At 47.2% G+C, this 16,018-nt stretch overlaps 1 protein-coding gene across 1 annotated transcript in view; it reads left to right on the top strand.

Annotated features, from left to right (window-relative positions):
• Nucleotides 1-16,018, top strand: part of DNMBP (dynamin binding protein) — a 102,501-nt gene that overhangs the window by 33,113 nt on the left and 53,370 nt on the right. Inside the window, exons 2-4 of the mRNA XM_058671219.1 lie at nucleotides 1,557-1,711; nucleotides 3,417-3,539; nucleotides 13,653-15,617. Of these exons, the coding sequence (XP_058527202.1) occupies nucleotides 1,567-1,711; nucleotides 3,417-3,539; nucleotides 13,653-15,617 (2,233 nt within the window). The 5' untranslated portion in view covers nucleotides 1,557-1,566. The remainder of the gene's footprint in view (nucleotides 1-1,556; nucleotides 1,712-3,416; nucleotides 3,540-13,652; nucleotides 15,618-16,018) is intronic.

Raw genomic sequence — 16,018 nt, 5'->3', positions numbered from 1 at the left:
GGCCTGCTGCCATGAGCTCTGTGGTCTTGGACAAATGGAGTTTCCAACCTTGCTGGGCTTAGTATCCAAATCTTTAAGATGGTTATAAGAAATAAATGAAATGCATGTTTAAAATCCTTGCCTTTTAAATGCTGTATGTTTAAATTACCGTGTTACCTGGTGACTTAAAAATGTCAGTTTTCTCACTGCTTTCTTGAGACACTCCAGAAAACTCACATTGTGACTAGAATCTGTTTTTGTTCCTGAGAGAGACAGGTCACTTTTGACTTTCAATTCCAGGATTACTTTGAAAATAAAATTTAAAATATGTGAGGAGGGCCTGGTGGCGTGGCCTAGCGGCTAAAGTCCTCGTCTTGAAAGCCCTGGGATCCCATATGGTCGCCAGTTCTAATCCCGGCAGCTCCACTTCCCATCCAGCTCCCTGCTTGTGGCCTGGGAAAGCAGTCGAAGACGACCCAAGGCTTTGGGACCCCGCACCCGCGTGGGAGACCCGGAAGAGGTTCCAGGTTCCCGGCTTCGGATCGGCGTGCACCGGCCCGTTGTGGCTCACTTGGGGAGTGAATCATTGGACGGAAGATCTTCCTCTCTGTCTCTCCTCCTCTATGTATATCTGGCTGTAATAAAATGAATAAGTCTTTAAAAAAATATGTGAGGAAATTGCTATTTTAAAATAGATAAATGTGGGCCTGGCGACATGGCCTAATGGCTAAAGTCCTCGCCTTGAAAGCCCTGGGATCCCATATGGGTGCCGGTTCTAATCCCGGTAGCTCCACTTCCCATCCAGCAACCTGCTTGTGGCCTGGGAAAGCAGTCAAGAATGGCCCAAAGCCTTGGGACCCTGCACCCGTGTGGGAGACCCGGAAGAGGTTCCTGGTTCCTGGCTTCGGATTGGCGCAGCACCGGCCGTTGTAGTCACTTGGGGAGTGAATCATCGGACGGAAGATCTTCCTCTCTGTCTCTCCTTCTCTCTGTGTATCTGACTTTGTAATAAAAATAAATAAATGTTTAAAAATAAATGTGAAAGCACTATGGTTTTGGAAAAGTACAATACAGACTTGCTTCCTTAGCTTTGAGTTCATTATAAGTAACTATATCATAAACTTTAGCATTCTTGTGGGTGCAGGTGTTTGATACAGTGATTATGACGCTTCTTGGGATGTCCTCCTCCCAGGAAGTGCCTGGGTTCAAATCCTGGCTCCCCTCCTGATGCCAGCTCCCTGTTGTTGCTCACGCAGGGAGGCAGCAGTCATGAGGAGCCAAGTGTCTGAGTCTGTGCCAACCACTGGCAGTTAAACCCAGATTTACTTCTGGATTCTTGCTTTTCACCTGGACCAGCCTGACTGTTGAGAGTGTTTGGGAAATGAACCAAGGTTGGGAGATCTCATTTCTCCCTCCGCTCTTTCCTCCTGTCCTTCCCACCTCCTCCCTCCTCTCTCTTTCTCTCTGTCTTTCAAGTAAATTAAAAAAATGAAAAAAAAATTTTTTTGAAGAAATAGATCTGTATGTCAAAATCTTAAATACTGAAACCTTTTATTTCTTTTGTATTGTTGTTTCAGGTTAGAAGACATGGAGACGGGCTCAGTGGTTCGCGCCATCTTTGACTTCTGCCCCAGTGTGTCAGAAGAGCTGCCACTGTTTGTGGGCGATGTCATCGAGGTGCTGGCAGTGGTGGATGAATTTTGGCTTCTAGGAAAGAAAGAAGATGTCACAGGTGAGAGGTCCATAATTCCTGATGCACACAGCAGACCACCTATCTTCCCTCCTTAGTATTAAAAATAAAAATAGAAAAAAAATAATATAGAAAATTGGTATTAAGGGGTCCAGCACGATAGTCTAGTGGCTAAATCCTCACCTTGCATCTGCTGGGAGCCCATATGGTCACTGGCTCATGTCCCAGCTGTTCCACTTCCCATCCAGCTCCCTGCTTGTAACCTAGGAAGGCAGTCGAGGATGGCCCAAAGCCACGTGGGAGACATGGAAGAAACTCCTAGCTCCTGGCTTCGGATTGGCTCAACTCTGGCCACTGCCACTGCTTGGCGAGTGAACCAGTGGATAGAAGATCTTCCTCTCTGTATCTCCTTCTCTCTGTATATCTGCCTTTCCAATAAAAATAAATAAATATTTAAAAAATTTTTTATAAATAGGAGTTTTTTTCAGGACCTCTGTTTTTCACCCATTACCTTTCATGGCAAGGCTTCGTTCTGGTTTGTGAGCTGGAAGTGCTGTCCATCTTGAGTCCTCTGACTGTTGCTTTCCTTCCTTTCACTCTTAAAGCCACATGAGTCATTTTTTCTCACTCCTTCCTGGAGCCACAGTTCACAACCCTTGAGTGCTCCCTGCCTACCCACATCCTCGCACCATTGCTTTTCACTCATTAAAATATCTATTAGTGGGAGGTGGAGGTGAAGGCAGGGAGCAGGCCTGGAGGTTGGCGCAGCCCTCCAGGTGAGAGGTGATGTGGCTCGGAGTAAGGGAGCAGATCTGGAGGTGAGTGGACAGATGCAAAGTGGTTCCAAAGGGAGACCCAGTCAGGCTTTCTTATCCTCTCCAGCTGTCCCTGTCTTTCTACCACTGCCCATGAAACCCCTACCCATCTTCAGACTCAAATGCTGACTTTTTCATGTAATTTTTTGTTCCTCCTGACCTATTATCTGCCTTCTGCAATCTTCTGTAGCAAGTTGTGTTCCTGTGCTGAGACACTGGATCTCAAGATTGGTTACTTACGCCTGAATCAGACTTTGTATGTGAATCAGATTTTCAGATCTCTGAAGACCAATGCTGTTTATTTGTGTTTCTCTCTGCTGTGCAACTCGCACAGGGATGGCACCCAATTAAGTGGTTTTTTTTTAAGGCTCATTTTATTTATCTGAAAGTCATAGTTACACAGAGAAAGGGAGAAAGAGAAAGAGAGTTCTTCCATGTGCTGATTCACCCCCCAAATGACTGCAGTGGTGAATGGCCAGTATTGGACCAAAGCCAGTAGCCAGGAGCTTTTTCCAGGTCTCCCAAGTGAGTGCAGGGACCCAAGGCCTTGGACTGTCCTCCATTGCTTTCCAAGCGCATTAGCAAGCAGCTGGATCAAAAGTGCAGCAGGCAAGACATGAAGCAGCACCCATATAGGATGCTGGCGTCACAGGTAGGTAGTTGCTCAATCCACTATACCATGATGCTGTCCCCGTCACCTCCCCCGTGAATGCTTACTGACTCAAAGTGCATCTTCTGGGTTCTGCCTACATCTTGCTTTGGGCTGTACACCATTTTGAAAGTACAGTCTCCAGTTATCAATACTGAGTATATTTTCAATTCAGAGTCCATGAATGGACTCAAAAAAAGTTTTTGTCCATGCTTATAACCAGAAAAGATAAATCTCAATATTAAGAGGAAATTCAAGCTCAATGTGTTTGTTTTATTTTCAGGACAGTTCCCTAGCAGTTTTGTGGAGATTGTAACCATTCCCAGTCTCAAGGAGGGAGAGAGACTGCTCGTGTGCATCAGTGAATTTACCTCCCAAGAGCTGAACAGCCTCCCCCTCCACCGAGGTAAGCTCATCCTCCAAAGGCGGGCCGTTTCGAAATGCGGTCAGGGGAGTCTGCTCATGTGGACCTAGACCTTTTTAAAGTATTATGAGTGGACTAACCTCTAGGCAGTGCCCAGGCACACAAGGATGGTGCTGGCCCCAATGATGACTTAGATTTTAGTAGCGATTCACAATGTCCAAGTATTTTCTGGCAGATACAGTCTCATTTGCTCTTCAGCACAGCTTTGGGAGAGAGCAGAGGAGGCCTGAAGAGCTGCACCCAGGGCCAGCATGATAGTGTAATGGCTAAAGTCCTCGCCTTGAACAAGCCAGGATCCCATATGGGCGCTGGTTCTGATCCTGGCAGCCTCACTTCCCATCTAGCTCCCTGCTTGTGGCCTGGGAAAGCAGTTGAGGACAGCCCAAAGCCTTGGGACTCTGCCCCTGTGTCGGAGATCCAGAAGAGCTCCTGCCTCCTGGCTTCAGATTGGCTCAGCTCCAGCCATTGTGGCCACTTGGGGAGTGAATCATCGGATGGAAGATCTTCCTCTCTGTCTCTCCTCCTCTCTGTATATCTGCCTTTCCAATAAAAATAAATAAATCTTAAAAAAAAAAAAGAATCGGCACCCATATGGGATCCTGCCGCATGCAAGGCAAGGATTTAGCTGCTACGCTAGCGCATACCCCCCAAAAATATTGTGAAAGGCACAGTGACACAGCACAGAGAGAGTGAGGTTCTGTTCACTTGTTCACTCTCCAATGACTACAACAGCTAGGGCCAGGACATCCTAGAACAGGGAGCCAGGAACTCCATCTGGGTCTTTTAAGTACTTGAACACATTCCCTTCCCAGGCACATTCAAAGGAAAATGACGTAACCAGCACTTCAACCAGTGCTCAGTTACGGAATGCCAGCATCTCAAGGGGCAGCTTAATCCACTGCACCACAATGCTGACTCCATAGGAACTTCTTATTTATTTATTTTTAAAGGTTCACTTTATTTTTAGTGGAAAGGCAGATCCATAGAGAAAAGAGTCAGAGAAAGATTTTCTATCCACTGGTTCACTCCCCAAATGCCAGAGCTGAACTGATCTGAAGCTAGAAACCTGGCGCCCCCTCAGGATCTCCCACACAGATGCCGGGTCCCTAGGACCCGAGTTATCCTTTGTCGTTCTCACAAACCACAAGCAGGGAGCTGGGTGGGAAGGAGAGCCGCCAACACATGCACTGGGTCCACATGGAAAGCCAGTGCCTGAGGGTAGAGGATCAGCCAGTTGAGCCTCTGTGCTTGGCCCTTATTATTCTTTTTTAATTAAGTGGGTTTTTTTTTAAAGATTTATGAATTTTAAAGGCAAATTTGCGGAGAGGGAAGGATTGGTAAGAGGATCTTCCATTTACTGTTTTATTGCTCTAATGGCTGCATCAGCTGGGCTGTGCCAGGCCAAAGCCAGGAGCCAGAAACTTCTACTGGATCTCCCACATGAGTACAGGGATAAAGCACTGGACAATCCTCTTTTATTTTTCTAGGCACATTAGCAGGGAGCTGGATCAGAAGAGGAACAGCTAGGATTTGAACTGGTGCCCATATGGGATGCCAGCATTGCAGGTGGTGGTTTTACCAGCTGTGCCAAGAAGCTCGTCCCTCAAGTACACTTCTTAAGATGGTTGGATATACTGTGTTCTGTATACTCCCTTGCGAAATAGTGATGGGAAGGCTGATAGAGGCAGCTGCCGAGATTAGAGCTGGGCTCTGTCTGACCTTTGCTCACCCAGCCAAGGTCTGGAGTCCACCTGAGGCAGCTCCAAGATAACATGGAGAAGGGGCAGGGGCCAGGGATGCCTGTCAGGGCTGTGCAGAGTGTGCGGACAGCATCAAGTTTTGCTTTTCTACTCCCAATTCCTTGAATATATAGTGGGCAAAAGAATGCACTGTGTGGGAATAAGCAACCTAATGCAGATTTGAGGATGTGGCTTCTGGAATTAGCTTTTCTGTTTGATAATTATGTGTTGTATAACCATGTCTTCCATACTAACAATACAGATTTTTCTGTAAAAAAATTACGTGTGTATAACTATGTCTTCCATACTAACAATACAGACTTTTTTTTTTTTTTGTAAAATGCCTACCTAGGAAGACCGGTCTAATGTAATATGCTCTAAACTTTCTTTGAGGTTCAAATCCATTGAGAAATCCTCAGGAAGGATCTGGCATTGGCCTCAGCCTTGAGTCACCTGTACCAGGATGGACTTGCAGTCAGGCCGAATGCTGGAATCCCTAGATGTTATCTTGGTGACTGGTTAACCAGTTAAGTCTGATAAGCTTAGAAATGGAGCTGAAGAAAGGTCACGTGCAGCGGCGGGTAGGTGAGGAAGGGGAGGCTGCTGAGCAGGCTCCTGCTGGTGGTTTGTCCTGCCGTACCAGTGATGCTCTGACTGCCCGTGAGCCCTTTCGTCATGTGTCTTTAGCTCTGCGTGTCATCTGAGCTGGAAACACCGACCTTTGAGGGTAGGCAAATCAGGTTTGCTCTCACACAGTTCATTCCCCAGCCCTCCCCGAAAGCTTAGCTTGAGACACAGCCGTAAGTCTCATTCTTCTTGCTTTCTAATACATGACTGGCCACATCAGCAGGAATTAATTTTCTTCTTTGGAAGCAAAACGAAAATGCTGTCTTAAACTACATAGAGTTGATTACACTTGTGCTAAACTTGTTTTTTTCCATAAGCTCAGCATGGCAGCCCTGAGCACTATACATTCCCTCCTTCCTCTTCTCTGGCACTGTTAATCCCAATGTCCGCCGTTTGTTTTATCTTTGCTTAGTACTCCTTGGTGTAGCTTTTCCTCTTCTGTGTAAACCAAACTCTGGTGATAAAATGTGTCACAAAGGAATTTGGAAACCACCAGTGTATATGGGGTAATGTCTGAGATCTGTTCTGTGCAACCAGACTGCCTTTTTAATCAGTTATTACTTGTTTAAGAAGTATGATTAATATTCATAAGAAGAATTACACATAGATATATGTATGTAATTGGTATACATAAATATGTATTATGGGGATACTTTAGAAAGTTTGTGAAAATGGAGTTAAAAGCTACATTTTGGAAATCTGTGCATACACACTTTCTCTTTCTCTCTCCCTCTTCCCCCACCATTTTTTCTTCCTCTCTTTCTCTTTTTCTTATTTGAGAGAGAGCGAGTACACGTTCCTGTCCGTTAGCTCACACCACAGATACCCTCCATAGGTGGGGCGGGCTGGGCCAGACCAAAGCCAGGAAGCAGGAACTCCATCAGGGTTTCCCACATGGGAGGCAGGGAACCAGCCACTTACGCCATAGCCTGCTGCTTCCCTGAGGCTGCATTTCCTGGAAACAGAAATTGAGGGCTGAAGCTGGGATCTGAATCTGGGTACTGGGATGGGATGCAGACCGCTAACCAGGGTCTTAACGCCCACCACCATTCAAAATTTTTTTTTAATTTTGTGAAGATTTATTTATTTTTATTGGAAAGGCAAATATACAGAGAGGAGGAGAGACAGAGAGGAAGATCTTTATCCGATGATTCACTCCCCAAGTGACCGCAACAGCCGGTACTGTGCCGATTCGTAGCCAGGAGCCAAAAAATTCTTCCAGGTCTCCCATGTGAGTGCAAGATCCCAAGGCTTTGGGCCGTCCTCGACTGCCTTCCCAGGCCACAAGCAGGGAGCTGGATGGGAAGTGGAGCTGCTGGAATTAGAACCGGTGCCCATATGGGATCCTGGTGTGTTCAAGGCGAGGACTTGAGCTGCTTGGCCACTGTGTCGCGCCCCATCACCATATTTTTTTTTAAATAATATACAGATTTCATGAACTTTCTGAAAACTTTTCCTGCATGGATCTCAAAAATTTTTACACCAAGTGATTCTGTCTTTAGTTTGCTGCATTTTCCTGTAAGCTTTTTGAAGTTCCTCTGTATTAAGAGCAGGCAGGATGGCTTAGGGGAAAAGAATCTTGACAACCCTGGATTGAAATACAATACCAACATGATGTTGGCCTAGTTACTTAAATCTTTTGGCCTCATGTTCATGTCTATAAAAGGGTGTAATACTACATATTTCAAGGTAGCTGTGGCATTTAACTGAGGTTAAACTTGTAAACCATCTGGCAAAGGTTAGCACTTGGTAAATGTTATTTTTACTAGTGTTATCCAGTATTGTGGAGTTCCTTTCAATTATTCAATTATTTTTATTTGAAAGGCATATTTTACAGAGAAAGAGAGAGCAAGCGAGAGGTCTTTCATCTACTGGTTCACTCCCCAAATGACCACAATGGCCAGAGGTGAGCTGATCTGCAGCTGGGAGCTGGGAGCTTCTTCCAGGTCTTCCATGTGGGTGCAGGTCCCAAGGACTTGACCTATCCTCTGCTGCTTTTCCAAGCCATTGCAGGGAGCTGAATCAGAACTGGAACAGCCAGGATACAAACTGGTACCCAGATAGGATGGCAGTACTGCAAGAGGATTATCAGACTACACCACTGTGCCAGCCTCCTGGAGTTCCTTGATATGCTCTGAGCACCTTGTTTCCTAAGAGCTCTGAGAAGTGTGTGTGTGCACGTGTACAGGTGCATGCCTGTGGTTCTTCCAGTAGGTGTCACCCTTCCTCCTTTTCCTAAAGCCACCCCATTGTTTTGGACCTTTCGTTGCATTTAAACTCAGGAAATAGACTCCAGAAGAATCCCTAGAGAGGGCCAGGGCACTGATAAAAATAAAAGCAACAGAGGGGCGAAACTAACAAAAACAAGAGACTATGACAAGAAAAGGACAGAAACAAGAGACAAAATTACAGGTTTTTTAGGCTCACAGTCATTGTCTCATGCCTTGGGTATGACCTTATGCCTTGGATAGACCTGCCGAATCTAAGCCACAAGCCCCTACTCTGAAACCAAAGGCCTGTGCTGTGATATAACAGGGTAAAGCTGTTGCCTGCATTGCGAGAATCCCATTTGGGAACCAGTTCAAACCCTGACTGCTCCTCTTCCGATCTAGCTCCCTGCTAATGTGCCTAGGAAAGCAGGATGACCTATGTACTTAGGCCCCTGCTCCCACATGGGAAACCAGGAAGAGACTCTTGGCTCCTGGCTTCAGCCCGGTCCAGCCCCAGCTTGTTACAGCCATGAGAGGAATGAACCGTGCTTTGAAGATCTCTTTCTGAACCTCTTCTCTCCCTCTCTCTCTCTCCCTCTCTCTCTCTCTCTCTCTCTCTCTCTCTCTTTCTCTTTCTCTCTGAGTTTCAAATGAATTTTTAAAAAACCTTAAATAAAAAGAAACAAAAGGCCAATAAAAATAAATTGGTAAGTTGATTTATTAGCCAGTTTTAAATGGCATTTATCAATCAGGGCGTATTCTGTTAAATTGTCAGTGCCATACACGTGAGATCTCAGGATTAAAGTTCTGCTAGGGCTCGTGTGGAAACCTAAATAAAATCATTGTCTGGCTTCAGAGAGAGGCGCAAAAAGAGTCAGTGGGAAACCCAACACTGGAGTCAGTTGACATCAGACTGTATCCATTTTGGGATTTTATTCCTAATGCAGTTCCTGTTCTAATAGAACCTATCCCACCAGAGGAAATGAGCAGCATGACCAGGGTCAACTGGACATGAGCCTGGGGACCCCTAAGGGTCACCACACCTCCTCATGTTCTGTTCTCAGATACAGCCCTACTGTTCCAGGAGCTGCTTGCTCTGTTTTAGAATTTTGCAGGCGACCGCTAGGTCAGCTCTGTCCCCAAGGGCCCAAGCAGGATCCCAGGGAAGCAGCGCAGGCCTCTCTCCAGTGGGAACAAGAGACTCACAGGAGGAAAACTCAGTAATAGTCAGAAATTATAAAGCAAGGCTTTGAAGGAAATAGTCCCAAAAGTGCTTTTCAAGGCTTAAATTGTGATTTTTGGAAATATACCTATAATGTGGAAATAACCAACAGAATGACAGTCTGCCAGGTAATAGCGCTTATCAAAAACAGTTGTCCCTCTGAAAATAGAAAGGAAAGCAAGCCTTTTTGTATGAGTTTGTGTAGATATAGGCAAACAAAGAAAATACCCTAATTCCCCAGCTTTAAGGAAACGGGTTCATTCCACAGCCCCCCAGTGTGGCAGTTAGGGCAAGCTTTACACTTCCTATGCACCAAGAGGCCCTTAAGTCTGGATTGTCAAACACACAGTTCCCTGTGTGGCCCCATGCTGGCAATAAGAGGAAGATTATTGAGGCTTGGTATTGAGACACACCAGGTTGAGCCATCTCTTGCGATGCTAGCATCTCATAACAGAGCACTAGTTCCAGTCTAGGCTGTTCTGCTTTCATCCGGCACAGCTTCCTGCTCATGCCCCCAGAACAGCTGGGGCGTCTGCCATCCCTGTGGGGGACCTGGATGGGGTCTGGGTCTTCTGGGTCTTCTGTGGATACAGGTTTCCAGGCACATGGGCCATCTTTCTGCTGTTTTGCCAGTGATCTGAATTGCAAATAGAGCTGCCAGGACTTGAATAGGTGCTCATGTGATGCCAATGTCACAGGTGCCAGCTTAATTCACTATGACACACAGGCACCAGGAACTTCGTTTTCAGAGTTGCTAGTGTCTCTTCAGGATAGGGTAGTGCAAGAAGCCCCCTGAGAAAAAATGAAGGAAGAGCTAATTTATTGCCCATTCTGTGCCCTTCCAACCGAGAACCGATTCCTGAAGACTTCGTTCTTCACTGTTCAGAGTTAGTGATAAATAAGAGTTAGTGTGAGAAATTAGATCTTTGGTGAACCCAGTTCAAAGAGCTGTATTAAATCTCAGTCCTTAATCACTTATAAACTCATCTAATAGCAAGAACTATAGCAACCTTATTTATTAGACTCAGACTTCAGAATCCTTTTGTGTCCTTTGACATTAAGACATTAGGGTCAGGGGCTCGGCGGCGTGGCCTAGTGGCTAAGGTCCTCGCCTTGATCCCATATGGCCGCTGGTTCTAATCCCGGCAGCTCCACTTCCTCTCTGTCTCTCCTCCTCTCGGTGTATCTGACTTTGTAATAAAAATAAAATAAATCTTTAAAAAAAAAAAAAGACATTATGGTCAGTGCCTGTGGCGCCAGCATCATACACGGGCACTGATTCAAGTTCTAGTTGCTCCACTTCTGATGCAAGTTCCTACTAATGTACCTGGGAAAGCAGTTTAGGATGGCCCAGGTGATTGGGCCCCTGCCCCCGTGTGGGACACCTGGAGAAAGCTCCTGGCTCCTGGTTTCAGCCTGGCCCAGCCCTGATTGGTATAGCTACTTAGGGAGTGAAACAATGAGTGGAAAATAGCCCTACTGTTGAGGCTGTTTGATAAGCAAATCAGTGGATGGAAGACTTCTCTCTCTCTCTGGCTCACTCCTTCCCTCTGTAACTCTTACAAAAAAATTAATATTTAAAAAAAAGTTATTGAGACCTCAAAGGGAAATTCTGATTTGGGCTATAATGGTTGTTTTATCATATTAGCTATTAATATTGGGAATTTAAAAATTACATATCAGTTCTTTTAAAACCCATCACGTAATCTACAAATAGTTTTCCAATTGCTTTACATTTTTAAAAAGTCTTTTTAATGTTTGGCTGGCTTAATAAAAGACACCTGGATTCCCATACTTGCCTCTGTATTCAATCTCCTGCTTTTTGTTGAAGTAATGAAAAAAAAATCCTGCCTCACATAATAGGAGACAGAAGAGTTTGGGTTTTTTGGGGTTTTTTCTTTTTAGATTTTATTTATTTTCATTTAGAAGGCGGATATACAGAGAGGAGAAGAGATAAAGAGGAAGATCTTTCGTCCAATGGTTCACTCCCCAAGTGGCTGCAGTGTCTGGAGCTGAGCCAATCTGAAATCAGGAGCCCGGAGCCTCTTGCGGGTCTCCCACACAAGTACAGGGTCCCAAGGTGTTGGGCCATCCTCTACTGCTTTCCCAGGCCACATGCAGGTAGCTGGTTGGGAAGCGGGGCTGCCAGGATTAGAACCAGCACCCATATGGGATCGTGGCACACAAGGTGTGGGCTTTAACCACTAGGCTATCGCGCCAGGCCTGAGACAGAAAGAAGAGTTTTAATAATCTATGAGGTAGGGCTTAGCGGCGTGGCCTGGTGGCTATGGTCCTCACCTTGATCCCATATGGCCGCTGGTTCTAATCCCGGCAGCTCCACTTCCTCTCTATCTCTCCTCCTCTCAGTATATCTGACTTTGTAATGAAAATAAAGTAAATCTTTAAAAAAAAAAAATAATCTATGAGGTAGTGGCCTGTATTCTTTAATACCACAACAAAATGCGAAGAGTGAGTTTTTTTTTTAAAGGTTTGTTTTACATATTTGAAAGTCAAAGTGACAGGAGAGGAAGACACAGAGAGAAAGATCTTGCATCCGCTGGTTTGCTGCCCGATGGCCACAGTGGCCTGGAGCTGTCCAGGGCCAGGATGAAGCCTGGAGCCAACAATGTCATCTGGGTGTCCCATATGGTGACAGACCATGGTATCTGAGCCATCATCCACTGCTTTCCCAGATGTGTTAGCATGGAGTCGAGTCACAAGGGAAGCAGCTGAGACTTAATTAAATGGCACTTGGATATGGTTTGCCAGCAATGCAGGTGATGGCTTAACCTGCTGAACTGCAGTGCTGGCCCCAAGTGGCAGTTTCTTAATTGCAGTGTAGGATCCAAAACTGTGCCAGTAAACTTTTCGTATTACTACATAACAATCTATTCATCTATCTTGCTTCTGGAATAACTTTTAGCCATAATTGGATTTGTAATATCATCAATAACTTGGAGAAAACTGATTCAGTGAATTACTTCATTTTTCCAAAGGTTGATCATTTCATTGTAGAACGTCCAAAAAATAGGTCTCGTTAGTACTTAGATGTGATATACAAAAAAATGACATTTATTAATATCTCTAGTGAGCTCAACTGAAAAATCTTTTTTTTAAAGATTTATTTATTTTTATTACAAAGTCAGATATACAGAGAGGAGGAGAGACAGAGAGGAAAATCTTCCGTCCGATGAATCACTCCCCAAGTGACCGCAACGGTGCTGCGCCGATCCAAAGCCGGGAACCAGGAACCTCTTCCGGGTCTCCCATTTGGGTGCAGAGTCCCAATGCTCTGGGCCGTCCTGGACTGCTTTCCCAGGCCACAAGCAGGGAGCTGGATGGGAAGTGGATCTGCCAGGATTAGAACCGGCGCCCACATGGGATCCCGGGGCACATTCAAGGCGAGGACTTTAGCTGCTAGGCCACGTCGCCAGGCCCTGAAAAATATTAACATATGAGAAAGGGTCACAAGGAGACACAAGGTTTCCAAAATTTGAATTTTTGTTTGGAAGTTGGAACTGTATCATTGGCAACATGTATTGTTGCTTGTTTTCCTGAAATTACAGACTTCCTCCTTTGCTTTTAGAGAAAATATCTGCCAGGTGTCCAACCTTGAATAATCATCATCTGTCAATCACTGTTTTTACATAACATGATGTGTACTGTGAAGAAACGCTACCACTTCAAGCTTGTAATCCCAGCGCTCAAGAGCTTTTCTTGGAGACAGCCAGGAATTGGACTTGAAAGCAATTCCCCTATCATCACACAGGATCTTAAAAAAGAAACATTCCCAAAGATTGAGGCTTATTAAATATTTTGTGTTGCCTCACCAAAGACATTCTTAACGGAAACTGACCTCAAAAAAACAAGTAAAACAAAACAAACAAAAAAAACAAACAAGCCTTGCATGCTTGGCAGTGAGGAATACAATGGTCTGACAGCAACCATGTGTGTGATCTCTTTCAGTGCCTTGGTACATATTACCAGCAGTTTTACCCATTGTTGGCTTTTGCACAATTGTTGCAAGAGTCAGCACAGTGAAGACCTGATAGTGAGGTCTGAACTCTGGAAGTAGCTTTGATCTCAGAACGGATCTCAGGAACACACCCCTGGGTTCCATGGATGGCTCGGCAGAGACCACAGGCCCACTGGAATGCTCCACATTCAGGAAATTGTCACATGGACCCTTCCAACCCTAGGCTTGTTCCCTTGAGTTTGATGGGTGTTTGCAGTGACAAGCTGTCTTGTTCGTGACAGTAAACCTTGGCTGGGGTGACCTTGGCTTCTCTTTCTCCAGGTGACCTGGTGGTTCTCGATGGCGCTCTCACGGCAGGCTGGCTTCAGGGTCGAAGCTGCTGGGGAGCCCGGGGCTTCTTCCCATCCTCGTGTGTCCGGGAGCTCTACCTGTCCTCGCAGAGTCAGCGGTGGCACTCCCAGAGTGCCCTGCTTCAGATTCCTGACTATTCCATGGGACAAGCCCGGGCCCTGATGGGGCTGTCTGCCCAGCTGGATGAGGAGTTGGACTTCAGGGAAGGGGACGTGATTACTATTATCGGAGTTCCAGAACCAGGTTGGTTTGAAGGGGAGCTGGAGGGTCGCAGAGGCATCTTCCCAGAAGGATTTGTAGAGCTCTTGGGGCCCCTGCGGACTGTGGATGAGTCGGTAAGTTCTGGAGAGCAGGATGACTGCATTGTGAATGGTGATGTGGAAACGCCTGTCGGAGAAGCAGAGAGTGAGCTAGGTGACACTGATGAGAAGCCAGGGGCCTATGGAATTGCCCTCTACAGATTCCAGGCCCTGGAGCCCAACGAGTTGGATTTTGATGTTGGGGATAAAATCCGGATTCTGGCGACCTTGGAGGATGGCTGGCTGGAAGGCTCCCTGAGGGGCAGGACGGGCATCTTTCCCTACCGGTTCGTGAAGTTGTGTCCTGACCAGCGGGTTGAGGAGACCCCACCGCAGGAAGGCGACCATCCTGAGATCATCGAGCCCCCCTCGGAGGATTTAGAGAATGGCTTAGCCGTGGAGGAAGCCCAGAGGGCCAGTGAGGTTGTTTCTGAAACATCCCCTTCAGCCCACCACCACCTGACCTCTGAGTGTGCCGTCAACCAGCATGCTCAGCATGGTGAGGGTGCCTCTGGAGGGCCCCCAAGAGGCCCGGGGGGACCCGCAAAGCCTCCTGACAGAGACTCCTCCACATCGGGTCATACAGGGGTCGTCAATGGCCTTTCCTCCCAGCCACAGGCACCTTTTCACACCAAGTTGCAGAGAACCCAGTGTTACACCACTGCAGGAGGGGGACCCCGGGGCTCAGCAAGGTGCCCTGACCTTCCTTCAGCAGCCAGGACTAGAGACTACGCCAGCCTACCTCCCAGAGGGACTGGTTCCCAGCCGAGAACTCTGCCCGCGCCATTGCCTGCCCTTCAGAGGGGCTCATCCCTTCCAGCCTGCCGAGGAGTCAGACCTAACTCCTGGAGTCCCCAGCCACAGGGTCCAGCTCCCTGTGCTAAGAAATACCAGGTGTGCAAAGAAAACGCCACTGGTTTGGGCTATGCACCAGAGCAACCAGAACTCAAGCCTGGCCCGCAAGCCTGGCCCACTCTGGAAGTTCCAGCAACTCCCCAGGCAGAGGGCAGCCTTGATCTGGATTCTAAGTTGACTCAGCAGCTAATAGAGTTTGAGAAGAGCTTGGCAGGCCCTGGCACCGGACCAGATAGAGCCTTCCGCCACTTTTCCATCATGGACTTTAACTCCGAGAAGGATATCGTGCGGGGTTGTCCCAAGCCAGCCTCCCTACAGGAGCTGCCAGAGAGGAGGAGGGCATTGAGGCCTCCCCCGCCCCGGCCCTGCGTCCCTGCACCTGCTTCTCCCCGTCTGCTTACTGACCAGAGCCAGACACTTACACCTCCCTTGGCCATGCGCCCCTCCCGCCCAGCTCCCCTCCCTCCCTCAGCACAGCAGAGGATGAGCACAGTGTCCCCCAAGCTTGGAGCTGGTCCCCATCCCAGATGTGACACCCCAGAAGAGGAGCACCCTGAACACATGCAGGGGAGCCCAAACCACACCTCCCCACACCCCTTCGTCTTGGTGAGGATTCAGGAAGTGGAGCGGGACTTGGACGTGTACAGCCGAGCTCAAGAGGAGCTGACTTTAATGCTGGAGGAAAAGCAAGACGAGTCGTTGAGGGCCGAGACCCTTGAGAATCTCGAGTTCTATGAGAGTAACATTGAAAGTCTGACCGTGGAGCTCCAGCAGCTCAGAGGTAAGTGATGGGAATAGTGTCAAGAGCCCTGCTGGGTCCTGATAACAACCAGGCTGAGGAAGAGTTGGCCCATGTTTATATATGTTTCCATGTTTGAATTGAAGTTGTGACTACAGTAATCAACAATAGGGCCCGGCGGTGTGGCCTAGTGGCTATAAGTCCTCGCCTTGAATGCGCCGGGATCCCATATGGGCACCGGTTCTAATCCCGGCAGCTCCACTTCCCATCCAGTTCCCTGCTTGTGGCCTGGGAAAGCAGTCGAGGATGGACCAATGCTTTGGGACCCTGCACCCTTATGGGAGACCCGAAAGGAAGTTCCTGGCTCCTGGCTTCGGACCGGTGCAGCACCGGCCGTTGCGCTCACTTGGGGAGTGAATCATTGGATGGAAGATCTTCCTCTC

The sequence above is a fragment of the Ochotona princeps genome, chromosome 13 (genome assembly GCF_030435755.1).
Source record: "Ochotona princeps isolate mOchPri1 chromosome 13, mOchPri1.hap1, whole genome shotgun sequence".
NCBI classification, from domain to species: domain Eukaryota; kingdom Metazoa; phylum Chordata; class Mammalia; order Lagomorpha; family Ochotonidae; genus Ochotona; species Ochotona princeps.
Note: the sequence above shows the minus strand (reverse complement) of the source record. Positions and strands in the feature narration are given on the sequence as shown.